The sequence below is a fragment of the Maylandia zebra genome, linkage group LG11, assembly GCF_041146795.1.
Source record: "Maylandia zebra isolate NMK-2024a linkage group LG11, Mzebra_GT3a, whole genome shotgun sequence".
NCBI lineage: Eukaryota > Metazoa > Chordata > Actinopteri > Cichliformes > Cichlidae > Maylandia > Maylandia zebra.
Window position 1 is genome coordinate 22,285,581 of NC_135177.1, and position 26,202 is coordinate 22,311,782.

General features: G+C 41.9%; 1 protein-coding gene across 1 annotated transcript in view; it reads left to right on the forward strand.

Moving 5' to 3' along the window:
* Positions 1-812: 812 nt before the first annotated feature.
* Positions 813-26,202, forward strand: part of kcnn3 (potassium intermediate/small conductance calcium-activated channel, subfamily N, member 3) — a 62,672-nt gene continuing 37,282 nt past the window's right edge. The window contains exons 1-3 of the mRNA XM_014412105.3: positions 813-1,305; positions 1,922-3,042; positions 16,687-16,782. Coding sequence (XP_014267591.2) covers positions 1,948-3,042; positions 16,687-16,782 — 1,191 coding nt within the window. The 5' untranslated portion in view covers positions 813-1,305; positions 1,922-1,947. The remainder of the gene's footprint in view (positions 1,306-1,921; positions 3,043-16,686; positions 16,783-26,202) is intronic.

The window sequence follows — 26,202 nt, forward strand, 5'->3', positions numbered from 1 at the left end:
TTAATATGAATAGACATCTGACTATTTTACAGGATAGACAATATAAACATATTTAAAATTAAAGGAATTGAAATGTACATTGTGCCTTGGTTTAGTGTCTGGAAGAGTCCTGACTCAGTCAATTATAGATGATGTGAGCGGGCGGGTGTGTGTGTTTAGGGCACGGATGGCTTGGGGATAGAAGCTCCTCTTGAGTCTCTCTGTCCTTGCCCGGAAGACAAGGACAAGACAAGGACAACATACCAGCCAATGGTCTCAGATTAAATGTATCGGCATTATCTAAACTGGTTTTCTGAAAGTAATTCGTTTCACCTTATAATCAATCAAAATTTGATGAAATGATTTCAAACATATATTGCATAAGCGATGTTGCAGGATTGCTTTTATAGACCCTCATTAACATCTATATTTGTCTTAGGCATGTGTCTCCCCTCCACTTCAGTTTTGACTTACACGTGTGTTTGTTCTGGAAATGTTTCTCTGCGTGTTTTTCTGACGTGGAGTTGGCGGTCCCAGCATCCTTCAGTGCCGTGTTCCAACAGGTGCCATAAAGAAAAAAAACAACAACAAATGGCTCATATAGTCTTTATTACAGAGGCAGCAGCTACGAATGCCACTGGTTTTAATAATAACCCCGAAATAACCCGGTACAATAAATCTAGACAACCGTTTGGTGGCCACATCTTAAAAATCCTGCCACCTGTTATTTCGCCTTTCCGACTCCGTCCAATGGGAGTGAGCGGCAGGTCTGGAGGCGGAGAAAAGAGGGAGAGAAGTTGGAGGAGAGAGTGAGAGACAGAGTCGGAGAGACGGAGAGCCGTAGATTGAGTGTTTGTCGGTGGAGTCACATATTAAATCGCAGACTTTACAGCTCATCTGGGGACTCTTACTTCACATCCACGCCGTCGTCTTTCCCCCCCACCACCTCCTGTTTCATGCTGCTTACGTGCAGCCACAGGTTGACCGATTTATCCGAGTCACCATGGATTATTCCGCTTCATCCACTGCCGATTGCCACTGACAGGATCAAAATGGGAGCGATCAATATATCACCGATGACTGGGAGAGAGACAAACTGATCTTATCAGGTGAGCGGAAGACGGAGCCATCATCAGCGGGGAAGCGACGCGCATTTTCGAGAGATAAGACCTGTGGAGGACCTATATGAAGGGAGACGAAGCGAAAAGATGATGGGATGGCCGTGACAACATGAAAAAGAAAAAGTGCTGTGGTCTGCTTTCATCCAGTCCGTGATTCGACACAACTAACCTGGGGGAAAAGGGACCGAGGCAGAAGAGGTCGGAGGTAGGTATATGGGAAACAGTCAAGGAGGAGATGGGTGGTCGTGAAGGTGTCTGGTTATATCATACTGAAAGTAGGCTGTTGTTTTGGATCAATCAGAGGATACTAAAACGCAAGCCAACTTATGGTTAACTGAGGCTTTCGCACTTCTGCTCTGATCTGGAATTATTATCCTTTAGTCTCTGAGGCTGATCTCATTTTCATAGTGTAAAGCCAGAGGATTTGCACCATCCTCCTGGCTAACAACACAGATGACATTTATGGAATAGATTGCTGGAAGCACTGTGGGATGTGAGAGAACAAGAAGACACTGGGAAACCGAGAGGGGAAGCGCTGAGAGAGGCTGACTGGGCAACTGACTCAAATGTGACTCAAGGAATAACATATTCCCCAATTATGACCACTTGTCTTCACTCTGTGTTCCCTCTTTGTCACACATCCTCAGCTTTTGGAGTTCAGTCTTCTCCCTCATTTGTTTTAACCATCCATCACAATGTTTTCCTGCTCCTTCCTTTGTTTTTTCTGTATGTCCTTCATTACCACATTACGATAAGGAACCTGTATTCTCTATCGTTTTCTCCGCGGGCCACTTTATATTTCCTCTCTTTTCTCTTCCTAGACAGGTGTGCGGCCACAGCTGTGATCATGGAGCCTCCCCCTTCTCTGAGCTTGGCTCTGCTAGGAGGGAGCGAGGATGAGGACCAGCGATTCCTCCTTCCCCTGGGCAGTATATCCCATCCGTCCACTGCTGGCGCCCAGCCAGGATCAAACCACTCCAACCACATGGGAGGATCAAGCCTCGACCGTCTAAACGGCAGCACCTCATCCCCCTCGCCCGCCACGCCCAACTTGCCCCCAGCATCTCTCCCGAAGTTACCACTTTCCTCCGCTGGAGCTCAGCCTTTGCCTCCACCCATCCCCAATGCCCTGCACCCCACCAGCACCCCACTCTCTTCCTGTCTGGGCTCACAGCACAGCCTGAGTGGGGACAACTCCCCAGTCTACAATGCCCTTTTTTACTCGTCCCATTCGCCATCCATGGAGCGGGAGAGGGACAGAGAGCGTGACAGGGACAGGGAGAGGGGGTGCAAACACAGACAGGCCAGCCCTCTGGTTCACCGTAGGGACAGTAACCCCTTCACGGAGATTGCCATGAGTTCCTGTAAGTACACAGGTGGCGTCATGAAGCCCCTGAGCCGCCTCAGCGCATCCCGGAGAAACCTAATCGAGTCAGACAGCAGCAGCGAAACCAAAGAGGGCGCCGTTTCAGCTGTTGCTGGCGCAACTGCTGCTGGGGGGCATGACCGGCAGCGAGAAGCCCCCCCTACCTGTTCGGTGACCCAGTCCTCCACCAACCAACCCCCAATTCAGAGCCCGCCAGAGATTGTGATTTCATCCAAAGAAGATTCCCCGTACCTCAGAGGAGGTTATGACATCACCGACTCCACATCCAACCAGATGTCCATCTACCACCAGAACCACGCACTAGTGGAGAGCAGGCGTTCGCAGTCAGGGAGGGGCAGCAGGCAGGGAGGAGTTGGGGCAGTGGGTACCGGGGCCAGGGGCAGCACCTCCAAGGCTCCCAAACGAAAGAACCAAAACATTGGGTATAAACTGGGGCACCGCAGGGCGCTGTTCGAGAAGAGGAAGCGGCTGAGCGACTACGCCCTGATCTTTGGAATGTTTGGCATCGTAGTCATGGTGATTGAGACAGAGCTGTCGTGGGGCGTGTACACGAAGGTGAGGGACACAAATGAGTGACACTTAAAAAGACACACCAATAAAAAGATCACTTGTGCTTAGTGCTGGGGCTGGGCCATGTGTTGAAATGTTCTAACCATCAATAAAATTAATTATTTCCTGAGTTGAAATCTTAAGGAGGCAGACCACAAAATTAGAAACATAAACTGACAGCTCTCCCTCAGAAAATACTGCCCAGAAGTCATCTAGTCGCTGATAACTGAGCGCAGTCGTTGTCTTTTGGGAAACCAAGCTGCACTCCAGCCATGTCTTAGAAAATAAGCCTGATGATGACATAGCACAGTGAAGAGGGTTACCTCAGCTCACACTTGAAAATTAATACAAGAAAGCATGCGTTAGAAACTTGGAGTGTGGACAAGCCTGTGAATTTATCAGGCAGAGGGGTCTAGAGAAAGACATTATGAAGTTCCCCTGTGGGAATTGTAGGAGCCAGTGTCTTTAGCTAAGGACTGATACTCACAATATCTTTGCCTCTGCTGCTTTAGTTTTGGCTGTTGTTTTGTTTTAATTTGTCTGTCATCAATCCCCCCAGGCTTTTAGAGGTATGACACAAAATTACCACAGTGTCACGTTAATGTAGCTGCATTGCATATGCGTAACAATTATGAAACCAGGCTGTCGTTTCCCAAAAAGTTGATTCTGTTCATCTGGACGTGGCGTTTTCAGTGGGAGAAACCTTTTGTCACTCATCCAAGTGACTTCTTCAGTCTGAGCTGACTGCAGGTTTCCCCAACCTTATAAACAGTGCATTTGCATAATGACTGACGGCTGTCATGTATGTCATGGTTATATCTCTGGTGCTTATCTAGAATCTCCTGGGTTAACTTTGTCTTATTTGGGCTTTTTTGCCTTTTGCTTTTTTTATTTTTTTATTTTACAAGCAGCCCATAAACACTGACAGGAAATGTAGGGGATAAAGAAAGAAAGAAGATTACATGTCCCAAAGGTCATCAGGCAGATTTGAACATTAGGTAGTACGATTACTGACCCTCCAAGTCACTAGGACACCCCATTTTTTACCCGGTTTAGGCGGTGCAGATGAACCTTTTAGTCACTGAATTCATGATTGCAACAACTATTGCAATGACCAAGCTTGACAGTTACTGCTTTTGGGTGATGTAATGCAAGGATGCTAAGGACATGGAGGGGGCAGATTATCAGAAGGAGGCCAGGATCTCATTTGTTTGTGTAATGGGGGGTGTAATAAGCTGAATAGGCCCCTGGCTGCTGTTCTCTGTTTATTTTGTGTGTGCGCGTGTGTGTCAGGAAGCCTCGGACCATGTTGTGCTCACCTTGCTGTGAGACACTTTTGTCCTCATTCTAGCCTCCCTTTTTTGGTCAGAGATATGACACAGGCTTTGCTTTCTTTAGTTCATAAGGTGGAAACATGACTTCTGCTTATGCAGCTTGTCATACATGGATCGCCAATGATGTGAAATAATCTGTGAGATCAGCTGAGTGCACAGATTAACAGGTAGCTTGTTAGAATAGCCCAACTGGGTGTGTTTCCCCATCTTTCTCACCCTCCTCCTGTGTTTCTGTTTGCAGTCTGCGATCTCCGGACTCTTTCTGTTAATGCCGTTGCTAGAAAAATCTCCCTGCTGTGTCTTTTCTTCTACTTTACAAAAATCACTGCTTTAGAGGTCCTTTTTTTTATTAATGAAAGTGCACGGTCTCTAATTCCCTTTCAATCCCTCCTCTTCTCTTTTATTCTCTTCTGTCTGCCTTTTCTTTCTTTTTTTCCCTGAAGGAGATGGCAGAGACTTATGCCCTCTTTTTCTGCCTGGGCCTTTTCTATTTCAACTCCACGCCTGTCTCTTTGTCCTGTTTTCTTCATTCCTTTCTTTCTTTCTTTTTTTTTTTCCTCCTTCACTATCTCTCTCCCTCTGCTCCGCTGCTCTTCCAGTGGGCGTCAAACTGGGGGAGTGTGATCGGAAGAGAGAAGCGGCTGGGTGAGAATGAAAGTCTGTGGAAGGAGAGAAAAAAAGGAAAAAGGCGATAATGAAAAGCCTGATTTAGGTTCTTAAGCTACAATCAATTTAGCCCTCATCTCAAACAGGCTGCGTTATCTATCAATACGAATCAATGGACTGAGTGATTTCGAGCAGGGTAATCAAAGTGTTTGTCAGCACTCTCACCATATTAATTAATTTCTGATCATCAGGGCATATTGGGGGGAAAACAAATCGTATATGAAATGTAGCAAAACATCGCGGTCTGTCTTCAGCATCTTGCATTTCTAAAGAGAGAATCCAGAGAGTTAAGTGTGCATCAAAATTCATCTTAAATGGAGACTGTAAAATTTTCTGTCTTCTTTATGGCTGCGTATTTGGTTTGACTCCAACAGACACTGGAGTCCCATCAGACAGCTAAAACCCTCACTTAGATAATTGAGGTGGATAGAAGCCTGCTGGCTGTTGTGGAAAAAAAAATGGATTGAGATCCCGAGGATGAAAGAACAATCGGGCTGGGAAGATGAATGGGTGGAAGGAGGAGAGGTTCGCGCGCTGCTTTAAACGAGTCTAGGGGGCGAGGTTTGAGTGATTTCTTCCATTGATTATTGATAATCACACCCACGCACATGCACCGTGCACCTCCGCATACACATGCTGTGCAAACTGCTTTATTGAAAATGGATGCTGCCTTTCAGAGAAGCCATCCTTGAGAGCTCGTGTTGAAATACGATCGGTTAAGATCATTCGTCATAGATTGAAAATATATAATGCACGTGTATAAATATAGCCTCTTAATGGCTCCTTTAGGTCTCCCTTCTTTGACAATGGCTACAAAGCAAATGTCACTGTATACTGATCAGTCTGTGTAGCTCTACCTAAGCTTCTGCACTTTTTTTCTGAAGGTCCAGCTGCTCTAGCTTTTCTCCCAAAAATAGAGATGAAGAATAAGAATGGAACCAAACAGAGTTGGCTGGATTGTGTGGAGCGTGCATGTTTCTGTGTGTTGGAAGGGTAAATGGAGAGAGGTTAACTGAGGAGGACACAGTGTTTCGTGACTGTGGGTATTGTGAGTAAGCTATATTCCTGTGCAGAAACAGCACAAACCCTATCAGCACACTCTTATTTGCCACATCTAAGACTTTTCCATTCATTGCTGTGCAGCCTCTACAGTTATCAGCCTTTGCAATTTAAGTTAAGTTCAAGTCCATGATGAAGGCCACTTCTGTAGGACAAAGTTTGATTGCAGATAAAAATTATTATCTTGTACAGCCTTCAGCGCTCTAAGGCACAGCTGTAAATTCCTGCATTGTAAATATTCAGGCACGGTTGTTGAGCCTAGATAGATTATGTAGAGAGAATATTAAATGATGAAATAATTCATGAATGTGAAATAATTTAATTTTTGGCTCATGGTGACTTTTTGCCCAAAAGGCTTCAAAGAAAAAACCTGAGCCTTTAATTTGTTGTCATGCATTTTTAACTCTGCATGTTCTGTGACCTCTCCTCATGATCAGTGTCACTGCCACACACCCAGGATCGTGACATGTCAAAATGTTAACAGCAGTGTGAGGACAGCCTTCTATATGCTTCTATTATTATTTTGATGAGGAACAGGGGGTCCTGGTCTGACACGTGTCTCTGTCTGAGAATAACTGGGGCCCTTGGACACTTGGGACCTTAGCATGTGGGCTGTCACAGTCAGATCAATAGATCTTTCACAGAGGCTCACATAGCTCCTCGGGGCCAAGCTCCAAGCCACATTTCAGGCTTGCAACGCTGCTATTCTGAGGCGATGCCCTGCAGTTGTTGACTTCACCTGTCACACTATCAATGCGTGCATTTGGCATGTGTGAGGGTATCAAGTGTGAGTATGTACCCTCTGTCTGCTTCTCAACACAAGCATCAGCAATGCTGCCTCCTATTTCCCCTTTGCTTCCTCGATTCCTTCCTTCCTTTCACTGTCAGAGAAAGTCCCTCCGTTGGCGAGTCTTAAATATGCCTCCATCCCCCCACGAGAGTCATTGCCTTCTCAGCAGCCTTAAAACCTCTTCCTCAGTCCCTCCGCAGCACCACCATCCCTCCCGTTCTGCCCTCGCTCTGCTATCTCTGACATTTACTGGTAGACCTTTCTGCACATTTTCTCTGTTGGTCCACTTACAGTGGCTGCACGCTGCTTTAGAGACAGTACATGAGGTCGATCAGGGAATTAAACTCCCACCATATTCTCTAAAGAAGCTATCAGCCATCTCTGCATTTTTGTGCAACTGCACCTACTCTCCTTCTCAACCTTCTCCCTTTTCCTTCAGTCCATTACACACTGCCTTCATCTTCTAGATCACAGACTTCTAAGCGACTGTAGATCCCAGAGGTCCTACAACTAACAGGTACAAACATGCTTGTTTGAGCATAACAAGGCTAAGCAACCTCTGGCTGTATGTGGAAGTGCTGGTACTTACATGGTTATGTTAAAACTTGTGTGCTCTGATGGTAAACATTCACGTCACAGGGTCTCCTCTGTGTACACACACACATATGGAGTGTGTGTCTTTATGTATTTAGCTCTGTCACGTTAGTACCCATGGATGCACCTGCTAATGTGTGTGTGTCCACATCTCCCTTTGTCTGGATTTAATTGAGTGTGTATGGCCGTAATGGTGTATGCCGATGTGCATTCGAGTGTATGCGTATGGTGCGTGTGTGTGTTTATCCTGGAAGGGTGACATCGCTTCTGTCTATTGCCTGTTTCCCTGGAGACTGATTGCAAGAAGGCATCACTCTGACAGGGAGAGACCCCCAAGGCTAAGGCATTACATCACACGCAGACACATGTGCACACACGCACATACTCATTACAACCGCGTGGTAAGTGACACGTATTTTCTCTCATGTCTGTGTCAATAAGGTTGAGGTAGGGGCAATTGGGGGAAACCCTCTAGATACTACCTGTCTGTGTTTGTGTGTGTGTCTCCCTGCTAATTGAACTAAAGAAGCTCAAAAAGCTCATTATCCCTGCATGTTGTCCACAGAGCCAGTGATCAATATACGCTAATCACACACTTATGCACAGCTGGCTAAGAAAGAAAGGAAAAAGAAGAAACACAAGCATATGTAAGTTGTATTTCCAACAAAGGAGCACCAAAGAGCCAATCATCAGCTTCAAAACAGCCAAACCAGGAATCATGTCAGTCAGTCTGGGCCCTGTTAACATACGCAGGATATCTTTCTGTTATCTGGCTTCACTTACACTAACATTGGCAATCAGGCTAAGCGGTCACACTAGTGACAGTGCTTATTGACTCAATTATCAACCTAGCTTCGAGCACGTTCACATGAAAGAGTGCCATTAGTAGCATCTGACCAATCACAAACATGGATGCGTGAACTGGCAGCAGAGCGCCTGGTTTTACAAAAGATAAAAATATAATAATACAAAAATCTGAAGACGTTAAACACACAGTGCAGATTGAAACCGTTGCGGTAGTTGAAGGCAAATCAGCATGAGCATGAGTGTCTGCAGCAGGAGAAGCACTGAACTGTAGACGAGACTTAAATAGTGCTGTATGCACGTGCGAGTGTTTTAACTGCTTTAGTCGGTAATGAATGCTCGGTCATTAGGGCACAGGACAATCTGTGTTATTCCACCAAAGTAATATTGAGATGTGCATGAGATAGTTTTAGTGTGTATTTTTTCTGCTGCAGCCCTGGTGCAGTTTAAGGCTCTGAGAGTAGCCGAAAGACTAAATATAAAAACAAATTCAGTGTAGGAAAATACAATTGTTTCATCTAAGAATCTTCGAATTCTTATTGAATTTTATCAGAGAAACAAAGACTTTAGACACTGTTAAAAAACTGCAGACCCTCATGTTATCCTTCCACAGAGTCCAAGAATGGTGACATTACTTTGTAGGTGGTGATTTTATACCTCTTGATTTATAATCTTGAACATCGTTGTATTTTTACTCAGTTGTATATAGTATTTGTATTTGTATTCTATTTTTATCTTATTGTATATTTATTTTATTTTATTCTACTGTATATAGTATTTTATTTTATTCTATTCTGTACAGTTGTGTACTGTATTTATTCTTATTGTATTCTAATTTTTGCCTCATAACTTTTGCACTGTCCACTTCCTGCTGTGACAAAACAAATTTCCCACGTGTGGGACTAATAAAGGTTATCTTATCTTATAACCCGCTCCAGAACAGGTCATATCAGCAGCAGAAGTTACCATGACGATGTCCCCCAGTAGCAACTGAACCACTTTTTTAATACTGAAAACCCCGAGTTACATTTTGAAGTTACCTGGATAAGCCCAAATCATGCTTCCTAGTTTTTGCAGAGATGGACGCACAGTTCATTTTCACAACTGTTTAAAAAAAGTCCTTAATTTAAATTGGTGTATTAAACCAAATGTGTGCACATTTTGGAAGTTTGCTTACTTCTGTAAGCTTGAAGACTCAATGGACTGTTTTTACTTAGAAAACCTTAATTTAGCCATGCTGAGTTCATTATTTAACTGTTTAGGCTTTGATTATGGTGGATGTGCAGTGCGGTTTCTAGTATCCATGTGGCTAAAAACAGTGTATTAAATAACCTCTATAACTAAGTCTTCTGCAGCCATTAATGAAGTTCAGTCATTGTTGTTGGTGGGATGGGCCAGAGGCATCGAATAATGTTAGCACCGTGGATTGAGCCATAAATTTAGCTGTAATCTTGTGTATAGTAAAAGTAGAACATGCAGGGAGTTTTTTAACACCTTATTTTGAGACTATTTACCAAACTTTTTTTTATCTGCTTTGTCTGTTTTCATCACATTTGAATGGTGTTTTATGTCCCAGTGGCCATTGAAGTAAAAGTCATGCCTCTCCCTGTTTTATTACGCAGTTATACAGGCTTATTGACCTAAAACAGTCAGATGCACAAGATATGGTCTATATGAACCATATCAGCCACTTTTGTGTGGGACGGTGAAGTGTTAGGTTAACATTCACCCATTTTTTATCAACGCTGTTATCTCTGAGGTCAAAATGCTTCTATGTTTATATTCCAGTTTCCTAAACTGTGCTTGTCCAGGATGAGGGTAAAGCGCAGCCTAACCCGAAACAGGTCACAGGTGACTCTATGAATGTTAAGAGGTTAAGTGCGACACAGAAAATTTCCCTTCAGCTTGCATATATGATTTGTGGTAGGGAGCTGCATGCTGTTTCCATAGATGAGCACCGCTAAAGCACAGGTGTTACTAAGAGCATTTGCAATGATTGCACTTTTCTCAGGTCTCACTATAAGCGATGGCAGTGTGTTATTGAGCCTACAGTAAAAGTACTATTAAAACTAAAGCAGCCAAATGAAATTCAGCCATTTATCACTTTTTTTTTAATGAATTACACCTGTGTTTGCACATTGCTCGTTGCCTGGCAACCCCACTGTGACAAAAATCCAGTTGGTGTTATTCATCACGAAATCACTTGATGAGCATGTAACTCAATAAACAATTAATCCTTACATTTCTGTTTATGAGCAGATTAAACCTTAAATGCATTGCTTTTCTCTAACCAGCAATCCAGCACCAATACGAGGCAGGTTAAGCCACGTATCAATATCATTCTGCTTGCAAACATAATTTAAAATAACAATACCAAATAAAGTTGAAGTCTGTTTTGATCATTTGTTTCTACAGGCAGCCTACTCCGTCATATGCTGTTGTAACAAAATCCTTTTGGAAGCAAGTTTCACCAATCAGCACCTGTCTTATTAACGCAGCTGGGAAGTTACTTCGTCTTAAAAAGATTCAGACCAAATCGAGATGAATCAGAAGAGGCGTTGCCAACACATTACAATCGACTTTTATTTCAAGTTAAACTGAACAAAAACTAGCAAACAATCCCGAATATGTCCTCAAATGAATTCAATTAAAGTGAAACTTTTCATTTTTAGATTTTGTTGTACTACACACACTTCGACACACTTAATGTTTACAGTACGCCAAGAAAAACTACGACTTTGCAACATGTAGACATTCCTGCTACCACACAGAAACTGATCCTCGACTATTAGCTGGGGTCAGTGAATTAACATGATTGGTTCATTTGTTTCCTGATAAAGGTGATTGGCTCTTTGGAGGGAGTGGTAGCATCATTGTATTCAGCACTCTTTGAGTGGCATGTCTCTCTCATATAAGGTCTGTAACACTGTATGGACTGGGATCTACAATCCAAAATTAGTCAGCACAGTAAACACTAATCCCAGTCAGTTGCTTGTGGTCATTTCAACTTGGCTGTGCAATATGCATGCATGCTTTGCAGAGGAGCGCAGATGGTCAGTGTATTTATTTATGTCCCCAGTGAAGTCAAGCTAGAAGAGAGCTTTAAGCTTTAAGAGCTTTCACCTTCTTAAAATAAGGGAAAAAAGGAAAACTGTGGAGTGACATTTACTTTTTATTGGAGAAAAAAATGGAAAAATGAACAAAGCTTTTGTCATTTATGAAATTTCTACTACAGGACATTAATGAAAAAAAAAACACTTGATTTAATTAGACAGGGTGTAATATTGTCTCATGGTATATATATTTAAGGATTAAACAAATCGTAGGTAAGGAAAGAAAGCCGTCAGGACACGCCCAGAAATTTCCCTGCACATAATCCGCCTGTGAAACCGCAGCTTGTCATTAATTAGTGAGTGCTAGAGGTGCCGGCAGGTGGGAGCTTTTTGAACTTTGGACAGACCATTACAGTCGTTTCCCCCACTGCTTCCAGCCTTCACGCTAAGCTGCTCTCTCAGCAAGATAGCAAACATTTTCCAAGTGGCAGAAAGTTAACTTGTTCCAGAAACATCACAGTTTCAAAGCTTTTTAACTTTTTTAATTAAGGCACAAGTCCTGCTTGTTGTAAGGAATCATGTGATGTAAAGTTCATCATCGACCCGTGTCTGCAAATATGTGCACAGGCTCTAGAAGTCGAAAGGAGCGCGCATGCACAGAGTACAGACTGTAGCGCGTGTGCAGTACGTGCGTGCCGTCAAGCCTGCATCCCACCAATTTCGCATCTGCACTGACATTAAAGTGAAGCTGCTTTTGTCTATAAAGACTTTAATGCTGGCGCATTCATTTATAATGCAAACACTTGAATCAAAAGGTGGCACTAAAAACTAATAGACCCATGCCAGCCTGTTAGAGTTTAAAAAAATCATGACTGTAAAAAAGCTGAAATGAACAGAAGGCGCGCCAGTAGGCGCATATATCTCCTTTTTGCAGTTAAGTTATTCACTATACAGGTGGAATAAGTGAAGTGCAAACAGGCAAACAAAATGCTTTTGACAGTGTAATGAGACAACTGTCAAAAAATCCCAACGACCAACAGAGTGCTGGGTGTAAACGAAGAAAGCGAGAAGGGAGACCGTAGAGAGAGAGAGAGAAGGGGGACGTAATCTCCCATCACATTGCAATTCACTAGTGTGACTGTGTTTAAACAGATATGGTGCTGAAAGCCAAGAGTGAAACCAGCATTTTTCTCATTAGCACAACAATGTTGGCTTCCTTTGCACCTAGTTTGCTTCAGTGGGTACAAATGAGATGTTAGCAGCAGTGGAGAAGGAGGCCGAGACAAGACAAGCAAGCACAAGCAAATAAAGACAGAAAGACAACAGCTTCGGGTAAGCTGATAGAGGAAGTGAGTGCGAGGCAAAGCTAGATATTGTCCCAGTGTTGTGCGCTGGCTCATAAATGCACTGACATGAGTGACAAATGTGAATACATCCATACAGCATGTGCATTTTAGTGTATTATATGAACGGCGGAAGGGGAACCCAGCCTCAGATTCATTCTCAGATTGCTCTAATTACAGTCAACAGAGGAGCACGTCAGTGTGTATTAACCAACTAGACTCTGTGCGTGCTTCTGTGTGTTTGTTTGACATTGAATTAATACCATTAAGGCCACGAAGCATAGACAGAGACCCTAAATAAACACAATAACACACTAACACACTCTATTTTCCAGCAGGCTGAGTTGCAATATATATTCATGAACCCAAAATGCAATGTGGATTCTGTCTAATAACACCACGGAGGAAAGCCTGAGTAATATGTGTCTAAACTCAGAGTGCAGACCCGGATTAAAGAGTGGTGATTAATGCTCAACAGTCTCCCACTTTACCCCCAACCTACCGCCTAAGTCTTAAGGTGGCTCAGGTCTTTCCTGGCGGAGGACATAAGGCTGTTGCGCTCGGTGTGTGACCTTGCTGGTCCCGCCAATGTGCTTTGAGTTTCTTATTTTTTCTTTTGATATGCGTGTGTCTATTCAATTGTGCATTTCAAAACACAGACCTTGAGCTGATGTGGACAAATGAGTCGGATTGGCAAGCTTTATTTTAAAGAATTAGAAAATGAATCAAGCTGACCGGTTTGTTTGAGTTTCTGAGCTTTTGCTTTTATGTGCAGATTTTTTATTTTTTTTTTGCCTTTGAAACGGAGCATTTGCAATGAATGAAAATGTAATGAATTCCTTAAACCCATCCAGTGTACTGCTATGAAACAAATGCAATTTCTGATAAAAGGTCATACACTTAAAACTTGTTTAACTGGTGACGGATGAAAAGGAAGCGTGAAAGCAGTGTAGTTTGATCTGAAGCTTATGAAGTTTTTATAGGTTTAGTAAGTCTGTGGATCTGCATTTAATACTGTTAGCAAATGTACACTGAAATCTTTCTTTCTCACATTCATCCACTGATTCATTCCTGTATTTACGTTATATTAACACAACCAGATACGTCATTATCAGTATAGATGTATTCTCCAATGGACGACCAGACTCTCCGGAGAGCAGCTAACAAATTAATCGAATGCACTTTCCCCTTTGAATCTCTTTGTGTAGCTCAGATGTGTGTAGCCCAGTGTATTCTGACCAAATGTACAAATGTGTTGTGTACCTGTGTGCAAACATGCGTATGATAGCACACGTAAGTGTTGCTGCTCTCGCAGTGTGAAAGGTGAGGGGGTTAGAGAAGCCAAATAAGTGCTATGAGTCGTATTGATTGGAAGATACTGGGCGTTGATTATAAGCCCTGTGAAACCAGACAAGGAGTTAACGCTCGACTGCAGAAAGATATTGATAGGCGAAAAGCAACCATTCAACTTCTGTTCTTTGAAACTGGCTTTTGTTTTGTCTTTGCTGAGAAATTGCAACAACAGTGCTGATGCTATTTTAGCAAAGGAGTGAGAGAGGAGTGAGTGAGTGGGACATCTGTGAAACCAGCCTAGTGACTGAGTCTGGACATTCAAGTTTTTTTTAAGACTGTTGTTTTAGGTGAAGCAGACTGAACTGAGTGGAAATAAAATCAGTGTAAAATCAAACACACAGCTAATATAAAACATTTTTCAAGGATCAGGATTTGGGCTTAGTTACAGAAGAGGTTCTTTCACTTGGTTCCAGTGAACCAAACTCTTAATGCTTCAGCATAACAAGACATTTTGGACAATTTCATGCTCTTAACTTTGTGGGAGCAGTTTGGTGATGGCTGTTCTTGCTGTTCCAACATGACTGTGCACCAGTGCACAAACCAAGGTCCATGGACATGGATGAGATGTTTTTCTTATTTTTTGTTTTGTATGTATGCATGCACACCTGTTCAACTGCTCATTAACATAAATATCAGCCAATCATGTGGCTGCAGCTAAATGCATTTAAGCATGTAGACATGTACTCATAAAAGACAGGCTGAGGTTTAAACTGAACATCGTGGGGAAGAAAAGAAATTGATGTGACTTTGATGGATCCATAACTGTATGGATCCATCCTGCCTTGCATCAGTGGCTCAGGCTGCTGGTATTGCTGCTGACCATGTCCATCCCTTTATGACCACAGTGTACCCATCTTCAGAGGGCTCCTTCCAGGAGGATAATGCACCATGTCAAAAAGCGCAAATCATTAGAAATACCGGTTTCTGGAACACAGAAAGGAGTTCAATGCACTCAAATGAACTCCACAGTGAACAGATTTCAATCCAATAGAGCCCCTTTGGGATGTGGTAGAACAGGAGATCCACATTGTGAATGTGCATGTGTGATGTTATCATTGTAATATGGAGCAAAATGTGTTTCCAGCACCTTGCTGGGTCTATGCCGTGAAGAATTAAGGCAGTTCTGAAGGCAAAAGAGGTCCAACCCAGTATGAAGTGGGTCTGAGTGTATATATAAACTCACCGGCCACTTCATTAGTAAGATTTGCTGTGGAAATTCTCCCCGTTTCTGATGCTAACTTTGAATTAACACGTTGAAGTGCTTAAACACTTTTTTGACTGCACTGTGCTAAGTGTTGTGGAGGGGAATTATGGTGTGGGGCTGTTTTTCAGGGTTTGGGCTTAGTGTATGAAGAGTTCCTTTCACTTAGTTCCAGTAATACAAACTCTTAATACGTCAGCATACCAAGACATTTTGGACAATTTCATGCTCCTAACATTGCAGGAATTTGGGGATGACCCCTTCTTGTTCCAACATGATTGAGCACCAGTGCACTAAGCAAGGTCCATGAAGACATGGGTGAGCGACTTTGGTGCGGAAGAACCTCATTGGCCTGCATAGTCCTAACCTCAACCTGATAAAACACCTTTGGGATGAAGTAGAGCGGAAACTGTGAACCCATCAGTGTCTGACCTCACAGTAGAATGGTCAAAAATTCCTACAAACACACCCATAAACCTTGTGGAAACTCTTTCCAGAAGAGTTTAAGCTGTTGTAGCTTCAAAGGGTAGGCCGACATCATATTACACCGTATGGCTTAAGAGTGGCATGTCACGCACGTGAAGACAAACAAGCGACAAACATCCATTGTTTCAGACAATAGATGAACCAAGAGACGGCACCACAGCCCAGCATCAGATTAATACGTATTACTTTGAACTGTGAATCATGCTGCCAAACATAAAAACATACAGAGTTGGAAATAGTCATAGCTCCCCTCTTAATCAGAGGGGAGCTATAACCTTGTTCATGCAAAAGTTCACCTTGTTCATGCAAAACTAAATTTTGATGGCATCTCTTGTTGTAGCAGGTACCAAACTAGTTTTGTGACTGAAAAGCATGTTTAGTTTTCAAAATATCCCATGCCTATGGATGCACTCTGCACTATTAAAAATCACAATAGCAGTAGCACATACTCACACAGCCTTGTACGTGTTATAACTACCCCTTACTTTTTATGAAGATCAACATCCATAGTTAGTTTAAATGTTAAATAATTTTCTTCCTATTCAACCATTAAACATTTCAGTCTCAAAAAACTGCATCCAAATATGCACATCGCTCACTATAATAATATAAGCAGTATAAGTAATAATATAAGTATAATAATATAAGGCTATGTAATAATATAAGGCTAATTGTGTGTGCATGTGTGTGCGTGCCAGTCTGTGTGTGCTTTAGCAGAGGTCAGTGCGAGGTCGTTCCTGCATGCTACGTATTGCTAGTCAAGATGACTGTTCGTGGCAGGTCAGAATGACCCTCAGGCCACGGAGAAATGTCCCGGCGCTCCCGAGGGGCTGTTAGCGTGTGTTGTCGTCCGTCATTGTACTCTGAATATTAAACCAACCGTCATGGCAAAGTCAATCTGTGCATATTACATTTGTGCTCTAATGTCGTGTCTCCAATGATAAGTGTTTCAATTTTCTCTCTACAGAGCTCCATGTACTCTCTGGCCCTGAAGTGTCTGATCAGCCTGTCCACTGTCATCCTGCTGGGGCTCATCATTGCTTACCACGCGCGGGAGGTTCAGGTAAAACATATGTGCATGTGTTGTGTCTCGCTTTACTGATCCAGACAAAAAGATGAAGTTAAAATTAAAAAAAATCACACACACATAGCAGACTGTAATACAACAAGTTGCTATTAAATCTCTGGGTAGGCAATATCTCTTTTGCACTACTGGACAAAGAAAATCCATGATAACCTTTCTGCATATTGTGATTCAAATTAAGAGGGTACCAGACGTCTGCACCTCCCCTGGGCTTTGCTTCCGGGCTTTAGAAAATTTAGCTCATAATGCCAGCCTTTGGTCAACAAAGGGAGTCTGACAAATGAAGGTTTGTACCCCTTAAACCTGCACTTTTTTCTACTGGCCGGCCGGGGGCAACCCCTCAGGTCACAAAAAGAAGCCTGATTTTTATTGCAACATACAACAAAACAAAACTCCTTTCTTTATTTACAGCCTCAGTAAACACGTTCTAATGAGTGGCGTCAAGTCTTATTTTATAATTTATGGTCCAATTTAGAGTAAAGTAGTCAGTCTGGAGCATCCTCAGTTCTCACTCAGATATGTCTTTTACATACAGTCTGAGGTCTCTTCAGGACAGACGGAGTGACTTGTGTAAGATGTTATAAAAACCTAAGAAATCCAAGGATGGAAATAAGATGTGATGCAGTGGGTTAGGCAGAGAGCTGTCAGTTTGGAGACCAGGGGTTGAATCCTCTGTGACGCCAATAGCATATGATGAGCCCATGCACGGGTGTCTAGTTTAAAGTTCAGGCATTTTTTTTTCTTTTTCTAAATTTCTACATTTTAGAATCTGGGAAGTTCCTGAAACGGCAGCTATGTTTATTGTGTTTCTCTTTAGGAGTGTTTTCTTGTGAGCCTCATCTGTGCTCTGTCCAAATTGTACACATTATGTTATCATCCCTTAGCCCTCTGAGACAGAGGGACCCAGATGTGTGTCGAATCCAGCCAATTAATGGCATTAATGACAGTCTTTGTGGGATCAACAAAACAGTCTTTGCGTGAAGTACATACACACTGCATGTTAAATACATATTCAGCCAATTACAGCCCTGTCATTCAATAGCTGCACAAAAAGCACAAATAAATATGCAAACACTCACACACGAGTCACACAAACACAGCCTTACAACCCCTTGTAAGTTTGAAATGATCAATCAGAAAGGCTTTCATGCTTCATGATATCTGTTTTGCTGTTTTGTCATTTTACTAATACAATGGTAGCAAAGTCATTTAGCCGGGGATTTCATCCGAAGCCATTTGCAATCGATGTGCATTGACTATTTATGGGAGCCTTGCGGGAATCAGACCCAATGAATACCCCCACACCAGCTATTACACCCACCAACGAAACCACGGAGCCACACTCATCCATCTAACGATGTGCTGGTTTAATGCTGTGATTTTTTTTATTACATCACAGCTTGGCTGTTGCTGGAAATGTCTATTAAAGTTCTGCTCTGAGGTTCAGGCTCTCCGTTCGCAGATCGATAACTGCTCGGTGATTTTTTATTCACTGTCGTACACAGGCACTGATAGGCTGGTAATTAGTCTTGGACAGTATTAAGAAGCCAGAACAGTGCGCGGAAGTGGTGCGAGTGAATAAACGTAGATGCGGTTTAGCGTTCATTGATAAAAGACCCTTCGTTTCTGCTCACAAATGTGTTGTCTCATTCACATACAGAGTCAGTCATCCACCCACACATGCTGTGGCTTCCACACGTGACAGGAACGTTAATACTGACAGAAGAACAGGAGATTGAGAGCGGCTACTGTCAGGCCAACAGAGAGAGATAAAAGGGTGTTCTGTTAATCTACTTCAGGAATAATTCCTTTTGATTAAATGAAGTTAGGAGTTTGGGGAAAATACCTTCAAGGTATACTTGGGTGGGAATGCCAGATGGATGGGGGTGGTAATGTTGGGGTTTACCTACAATCACTTTTCATGGGTGAATTAGAATGGTGATCATTTACACACATTATGTAAGCTGACAGACGTTTATATATTTGTTCTTTCTTCCTTTGGATGTTGTTTCTAATACTAACAGTGGTAACACTGTACTTACAAGAATTGCTAAGCCTAGAGACCTGGTTGCCGAGTTCCTGTCAACCAGTAGTTGCTGAAGGTTGCTGGGAATCACGATGAAATTGGTTGCTAGGACCCAGCCACCTGTAATACAGCCTCCCCCAATCCCCGTTGCTAAGTGAAACTGGTCGCAAAGATGTGTATATGGTGGTGTACTGTAAACCTGCATGCAATTGCTTTGGTTGCTAGGAGACTGATGCAGTTGCCCATAGTTTGTATGGAAGATATCAACTTGTCTGCAAATGATTCGCTAACAGTAGTTAGCACACTTTCTGTGCAAACACTTGCAAACTACACATTTTACTAATTGTGAAACTGATGCAAACTGGAAACAGAGAAAGTAAAAGTAAAAGCTGCCCCTTTTCAAACATGTTGGTTTCAGCAGTAAGGCACAATTTTTAATTTGAAGATGAATTGTCTTTGTATCCAGTAAGTAAATGGCTTCTGCATTAGCCTTATGCCATATGGGTGACTTACAAGTGAGCTAAACCAGCGCTATCAGATTTCTTACGTTTCAGTATTGCTAGCTGGTTAGTTGGCAAGTGTTTGCAGCGTCAACGTCTTCCATGCAAACTACAGCCGATAATGGCAGTCTACCTTAAACCAAAGCAAATGCAAGGAGGTTTTTAATGCAGCATCATCTTCACAATCAATTTCTCCCAGCAACAGCGAGCAACCTCTAGCAACCGCACACCAACTAGGGGTAATACATATTTTTGTGATCAGATTTTCTAAAACATTCCATTAAGAGTCAAACCAAAGTTGAGGAAACCTGAAATAATCGTAACTTTTCCTCAAATGTTTGACCAGAAACGCTGCATATAGAAACACAACTAAAGCATAGTTAAACTTTAAATAAACAAATGTCGACGTGAAAGCCTTAAATTCCAGGTTTTTCTGGTCTAGAAGTAATAATACTTCCTGGAACAGAGCCTTTCTCAGCATTATATCATGTAGAGCTCATGACGTGTCTGCCTGCTCCTGGTGCCTCGCGAACTAGAGCAGCCACAAAAAATTAAGGATGATTAAATATTGATTGTGTGTATCTCCTGTTTAGAAATGTTACAATGACTGATGCTGACTACCGTTTTGAACCTTAGGGTGTGTTTTGTCTTTCCACTTCTCCATCGACTCAGTCACTCATCCTGCGTTTGCTACAAAGTGAACTTATAGAGAACAAGTGCTGACAGCTGCTGCTACATTATTTACACTCCACTTGATGTAATGCTGCCACATAACTATACAGCAGATATTTATAATTATATCAGTCACATAAACAAACTATAGAACGGCACGTGTACTTGAGGCCTCAAAGCGCAGCTGTTTTTCGAAAAGTACATGTTGGAATTGACATATTTCTTCACAACACAAAAGAAAAATTTATAACACAAACCTCTCTACAGGTAAACTTTATTTACAAAGTGAACTGTTTCAACCTACACAAACACAGTGGAGACTGCACCTGTACCAATATATAATAATCTTATAAATGATAAAATTATAAAAATAAAAGTGAATTGAGTACTCATTCAGAGCACTCACATGCAATAAAATAACACTTTTTATTTTAGTTCCATAGTTATAACCTGTGTGCAAATATATCTTTAGCTACTTAACTCATTTTAATAATCATTTTTGAAATCCTGATGCCCAGAAAGAGACGAACCACTGCAAAGGTTGAGACGGCTGAGAAGTGTTGTGCTTACCAGGCACTGATGACCAGTAACAAAATCTTTATTTCACTGCTGCTTTTGTTGCATCTAAGCAGAGGCAGATAGACCTAAAAAAACCAGCTCGCTCATTATATACTAGCAAACAACTCAAATACAGTCCTGTAATTTGGTATTGTGGCCGTCAATTCATTTTTTAATGTGTTTTAAAACCACAACTGGCCAGTTTGTACTACAGCTGGGGAATTATCAGCTAATCCGATCACTGGCTTACTTGCCTATTTAGCAAGGTGTACTATAATTCACTACAATGCTAAATGCGATGTTGATCTTTTTTTCTAGAAAAATAGGCTTAGATGTGTGTACCTGCTTGAGATACTGAGCAGCTCTCTCTTCAGTGTGCTTTTCGTTAATGTAGAAAATGAGGCCCTTGATTATGGGTGACTTGGATAAAAGTTTCTTTGTACACTCATCACAAATGGTGAAGTTAGCTTCAGAGGGCAAAACGGCTTTTATATGAGACTGTAAACAAGTTTATTTCCACTGTTAAACTGAACATTTTCACAGTAGATGAGTCAGTGCCATTGAATGGATCTTTTTCCCATAAATTTGTGATTTTTTTTTCTGTAAACTTGCAGGACTTTTCTAAGATGTAAAACTTTTCAAGTGTTCTCTCATAAATTTTTAGTTCTTTCTTGTAAATTTGCATGGGTTTTATTTGTGGGGTTTACTCCTAAATATGTCTTTGTTTTGTTTTTTCAAAACAAAATGTAATTAAAACAGGAATTAGAATATAAAGTGTGTCATTAGAGTGAGAGGTAGCAGTTTATTTTCTTATAGTTTTTTTTGTATGCATACAAATGTGCTTAAATGTCGAGATGCATCCACTAAATGCATGCTAGTTATGCTGGCTGCTCAAGGCTGCCTGTTTGCTTAGATGCATGTCAACATAAAGTGTGCCTGTGTGCCTCTGCCTTTTATTGTTGGATGGTTCAAACACACACACACACACACACGCACACACACACACGAGAAGTAATGCTGTGCAAAATGAAAGGTATTGTTCAATAAAGATCTCATTTTCAGATTATGACACACTCTGCCGGTGCATTTTGTCCAGCATGTAACAGGATATTACAAGTACACACACGTACACACACACACACACACACACACACACACACACACACACACACACACACACACACACACACACACAGACACACACACACACACACACACACACAGACTCATTCATGCACACAATAACCAGCAACATTAAAACTGCCAAAACAGCTGCAGCCCATCAGAGGACTGGCACAGGACCACTCAGGGTGTACTGTGATATCTGGCACTGGGATGTTGGCAGCACATCCTTTGGGTCCTGTGGGTTGCAGGGTGGGGCATTCATTGATCGGGCTTGGTCCTGCTCATCTCCCAGACTGGAGCTACTGGACAACACCTCGGGCTCTTCTTTAGTAATTTTTGGGGTGTGGTGAGGTGTATTTAGAAACCACCGAGTGTGCGCTTGTGCTAATGTTTAGGTACACTTCAAAGTAACATCCAGATGAATGCCACCATCCAAGGAACATAACAAAGTGATAAGTGTCATTCATCAGTGGTTTACTGTTATGGCTGATCAGTGTTCAGAGTAGCTGCAGAGTCACTTGAGAGCAGGAAACTGTTTTGGGTTTAACTGGTGGTTATTATTCCACATTCATCCCCCTCACTTTCTTTTACTGCTCTCTGTTCATTTGTTCCTGTGTAAGTCTTTATTCTGCATTTCTGTTTACCACCATTAAGATGTTTCTCTTTGCCTTTCTTTCTTCCTTCCTCCTGCTTTTCCGTCATTATCACATTAGATCTATCTCCCTCCTTCTCTACTGAGCCTCAATCCAATTTTGTTGTTAAGTTACATATCCTCCTTCTCCCAGACAGCTCTCCTCCCTTGTTACACAGCATTCAGCTTCTCACCTATTCACCCTTCTCCTGCTGTACTTTAACACTCATCCACATTTATCTTCTTCTTTTATCTTGCCCCCTTTTCACAGTGTGTTTCGCTGCATCTTTCCCTGCCTTCCTCTTTTGGAAGTTTCTCTCGTCTTCCTCCTCTTTCTGTCTTGTCTAATCTGTCAGGGGACAGCCCAAAGTAATTGTGCTCAGCATGAAACAAGGAAAAACAATCCATCTTGACTGCAGTGCAGCTCATCGGTAATCATCACAGATTACAAATATTTCCCCTTATTCGCAGCCATCAAAGGGGGAAAAAAAATAGCTCTGACAGTAATAATCTTGTTGGCGAAAAGTGATAATTAATAAAATGAAGCAAGGCCACATTGTCAGCCAAATATAATGGGTGGTTTAATAGAGACCAGGATCACCTCAGTACTTGAGTCTGTTTTGATTAAGTGGTGATTTTTGTTATAAATATCCTCTACTTCGAAATACAGCTCTGCGGAGCTCAAACTGATTGTGACGACTGTATATATAATTTTAGACCATAATCATTTGTCGGTAGCACTTTATAATGTCACACTATTAAGCATTAGTAAGCTATTAGCAAGCACCTCATATCATTACTCCTCCTTAGTATTATTATTAGTAACTTTTGATATGTTTATCCATCTTTTACTGTTGCACCCTGTACACCTATAACTGCTAGTAATAATATAACTGTAAATACTAAGGAGGACTGATGCTAAATAAATGATGAAATAAGCACTTGCTTATACCTTAATAGGGCTAATAGTTAGACAATAAATAAAAGCGCTACCAATTTGTCTTTTTTTGGTTTTTTTTGCTTGTACATTGCTTTAAACCTCAGAAAACCTTCGCCAAAGTCTTATTACTTAATCATGGGCATACTCTATGGTTGCAACCACTGCATACTGTAATTCTAATCATGTGACATTTGCTTCCAAAAATTGGTAATTTCACTAAAATCTGTTAGTGATTTGTTTGAAAAAATGATCTGTTCATTGAGATTGGTTAATTCTCTCCAACAACAAAAAGAGGAGTTTATTGTCACAACAAACTCAAAGTTACAGTCAAAAAATTACAGCTACGTGAAAAAAGAAAGGCCATATGCAGTCCTGCTGCTGCAGTGGTCCAGCCAAAGTTCAGGCCTTAACCCAACCGAAATGCTGCGGCGTGACCTTAAAAGTGCTGCGCATAAACAAATGCCTCCAAACTTCAATGAACTGAAGCAATATTGTAAAGAAGAGTGGGCCAAAACTCCTCCACAACAATGTGAGAGACCGATAGAGTCGTACAGAAAATGATTACATCAAGTTATTTTGCTAAAGGTGGTTCTACAAGCTACTGATTTATGAGGTGCGCTCAGTTTTCACAGCGCTGCACAGAATCCTGCGAAAACTTTCTTTTTTGCATGAATGTATATTGAAACTGGGGGGAAATGAGTAACAGTAACTCAGGAGGCTCAGATTTACACTGGGAGTAACCAGAACGGACAAGATTAGAAATGGGTATGTCAGTGCTCAGGTCGAGTTTGATGGGATAGTTAGAGAGCCGAGGCTGAGATGGACACGTGTAGAGGAGGGGCAGTGGATATACTGGAAAAAGAATGCTGAAGATGGAGTTTTCAGGCAGGAGGAAAAGATGAAGACAACAGAGGAGGTTTATGGATGTAGTGAGGGAGGGCACACAGAGGGTGGTGTGACGGAGAATGTAGGGATGGAGATGGAGAAGGAGGCAGATGAGCTGCTGTGTCGGCCCCGAAAGGGAGTAACAGGAAGAAGAAGACTGAATGACTTAAGTTGCCTGCTTAGCTAATTGATTCGTTATTTCAGTGTTTCGTTCAGCTGGAGCACTGGTTGGCATCTGGGTGCCGGCAGAAATAAAATAGGGGTAAGTAGGAGTTCAAGATTCAGTGTTAAGTGAAGCAGAAGTGTTTGTGTGTGTGCGTGTTGTCACTTTTGGCTTCACAGTGAAAAGTGACAGTGAAAAGAGACAAGGAGCTGACATGAGAAATGTTTGATTTGTCAGAACATTTTGTGCTCTGTCAGCTGAGCTCCGCTGACATTCCTGGGTTTGCTTCTTTTATTTTTAATTCAGCAAACTGGAATGCTACAATACCGTCCCCCTCCAAAAAAGACAAATACAAACTTTCACAAGATGCTCCTGTTGTAACTTTGATTTTCATTACTTCACTGTATGTTTAGATGCAGTCATTGGAGTACAAATTGGCCTGTTCACCAAAACTGCCAAACTGCTAAAATACCCAAATGTTCCAATAACGTTCCAGAATTATTTCCCAGATTGCTGTTGGTTTTCACAAAAACCTTCTGTCTTATGTTTTCTCGGTTGTTATTACACACTTTATTGAGCTTGTGCACCTCAGAAATCCCCTTTTAAACCTTTAAAAATAAACAAAGAAGCATCTTAGTCTTCTTTGAATTATTAATTTTAGAAGATTTCTAAAGCTAATTCGTGAATTGTTTTTGCAGCACAGATGGGTTTGAGACCTTCAGTATTAGAGCGTGCGAACTGTATTTGAATGTCTACATTCTGTTTTATTTATTTAAAATTCCTGACAGATGCTGGTTTAATCTTTAACATTAGTAAATTATATTAAGCTTTTACTAATTATAGACTTATAGAAGAAACTGCCTTCATTGATAAAATAATACGGGATAAATAAGGCTGTGTTTTTACCCTATATTTTTTTTTTATCCACGATGCTGCATTAATCTGAGTCCTTATGTCACAAAAACCTACAAATTGCTGAAATGTTGATATGATCCTCGAAAAACGTGCAAATCTGTACAGTTTTCTCCTTATTTTCCTCAGTGAGGAATAATAAAGTCTCTTCTTGTTCTGATAATGTCTCTGCAAAAATCTACACTTCTCAAGTGCTCTTTCAGGTGCTCATTGGTACCTCTTGCCTGATATTTCCAACTCCACTGTATGATTTGCATCAGAGCACAAGAATCAGAATCAGAATCAGAATTGTTTATTCATCCCGAGGGAAATTAGGGGTTACAGCAGGCAGCACGCTAATGGCGCATGCGCACTCACAAAGGAACCTTCTGACCAACTTTACACAAACATCACATTGGGCAGACATGTCAGAAGGTAGGCTGATAGGAAAAAAACAACGAAAATACACTACATGAGGTAAGAGGAGGAGAAAAAAAACTCCACTCAGACTGAGCTCCTAGTGGGAGAACAGTTTGATAAAAGAAAAAACACCTCAGCACAAAAGCACATGACTATCAATACACCATAGAAACACGAGACAAGCAACAGGGGCGGGTAAAGGGTAAGAGAGAGCCGGCGTAGACAGCGCATCCGGTCCTGCAGCATCTGTGCTGGTCCAGTTGACTGCTATCATCCCCGGTAGGGCACAAGCATCGAAGGCGTTGGAAAGGGAGGGGGATGAGTGAGTGCTTATCAGTGTAAGTGTGTGTGTGTGCGTGTCCATAGTTTAGCTGAGACAATGTCCTTCGGCCTATCAGGCTAAGTAAACAGTCCTCCAGCCAATCCAGGTGTCCTTCATGGGGCGGGAAGAATAGTCATCACACAGTCGTTATCAGGGAGTTGTTTTGGTGGGCTCCAGCCTTGGGCCTGCAGCTGGGGCCGTGGTGTCCAAATGTTGAATATTGTTGATTTCTCCTTTGTGAGCAGCTCGAATTCTAGCACTCCGAG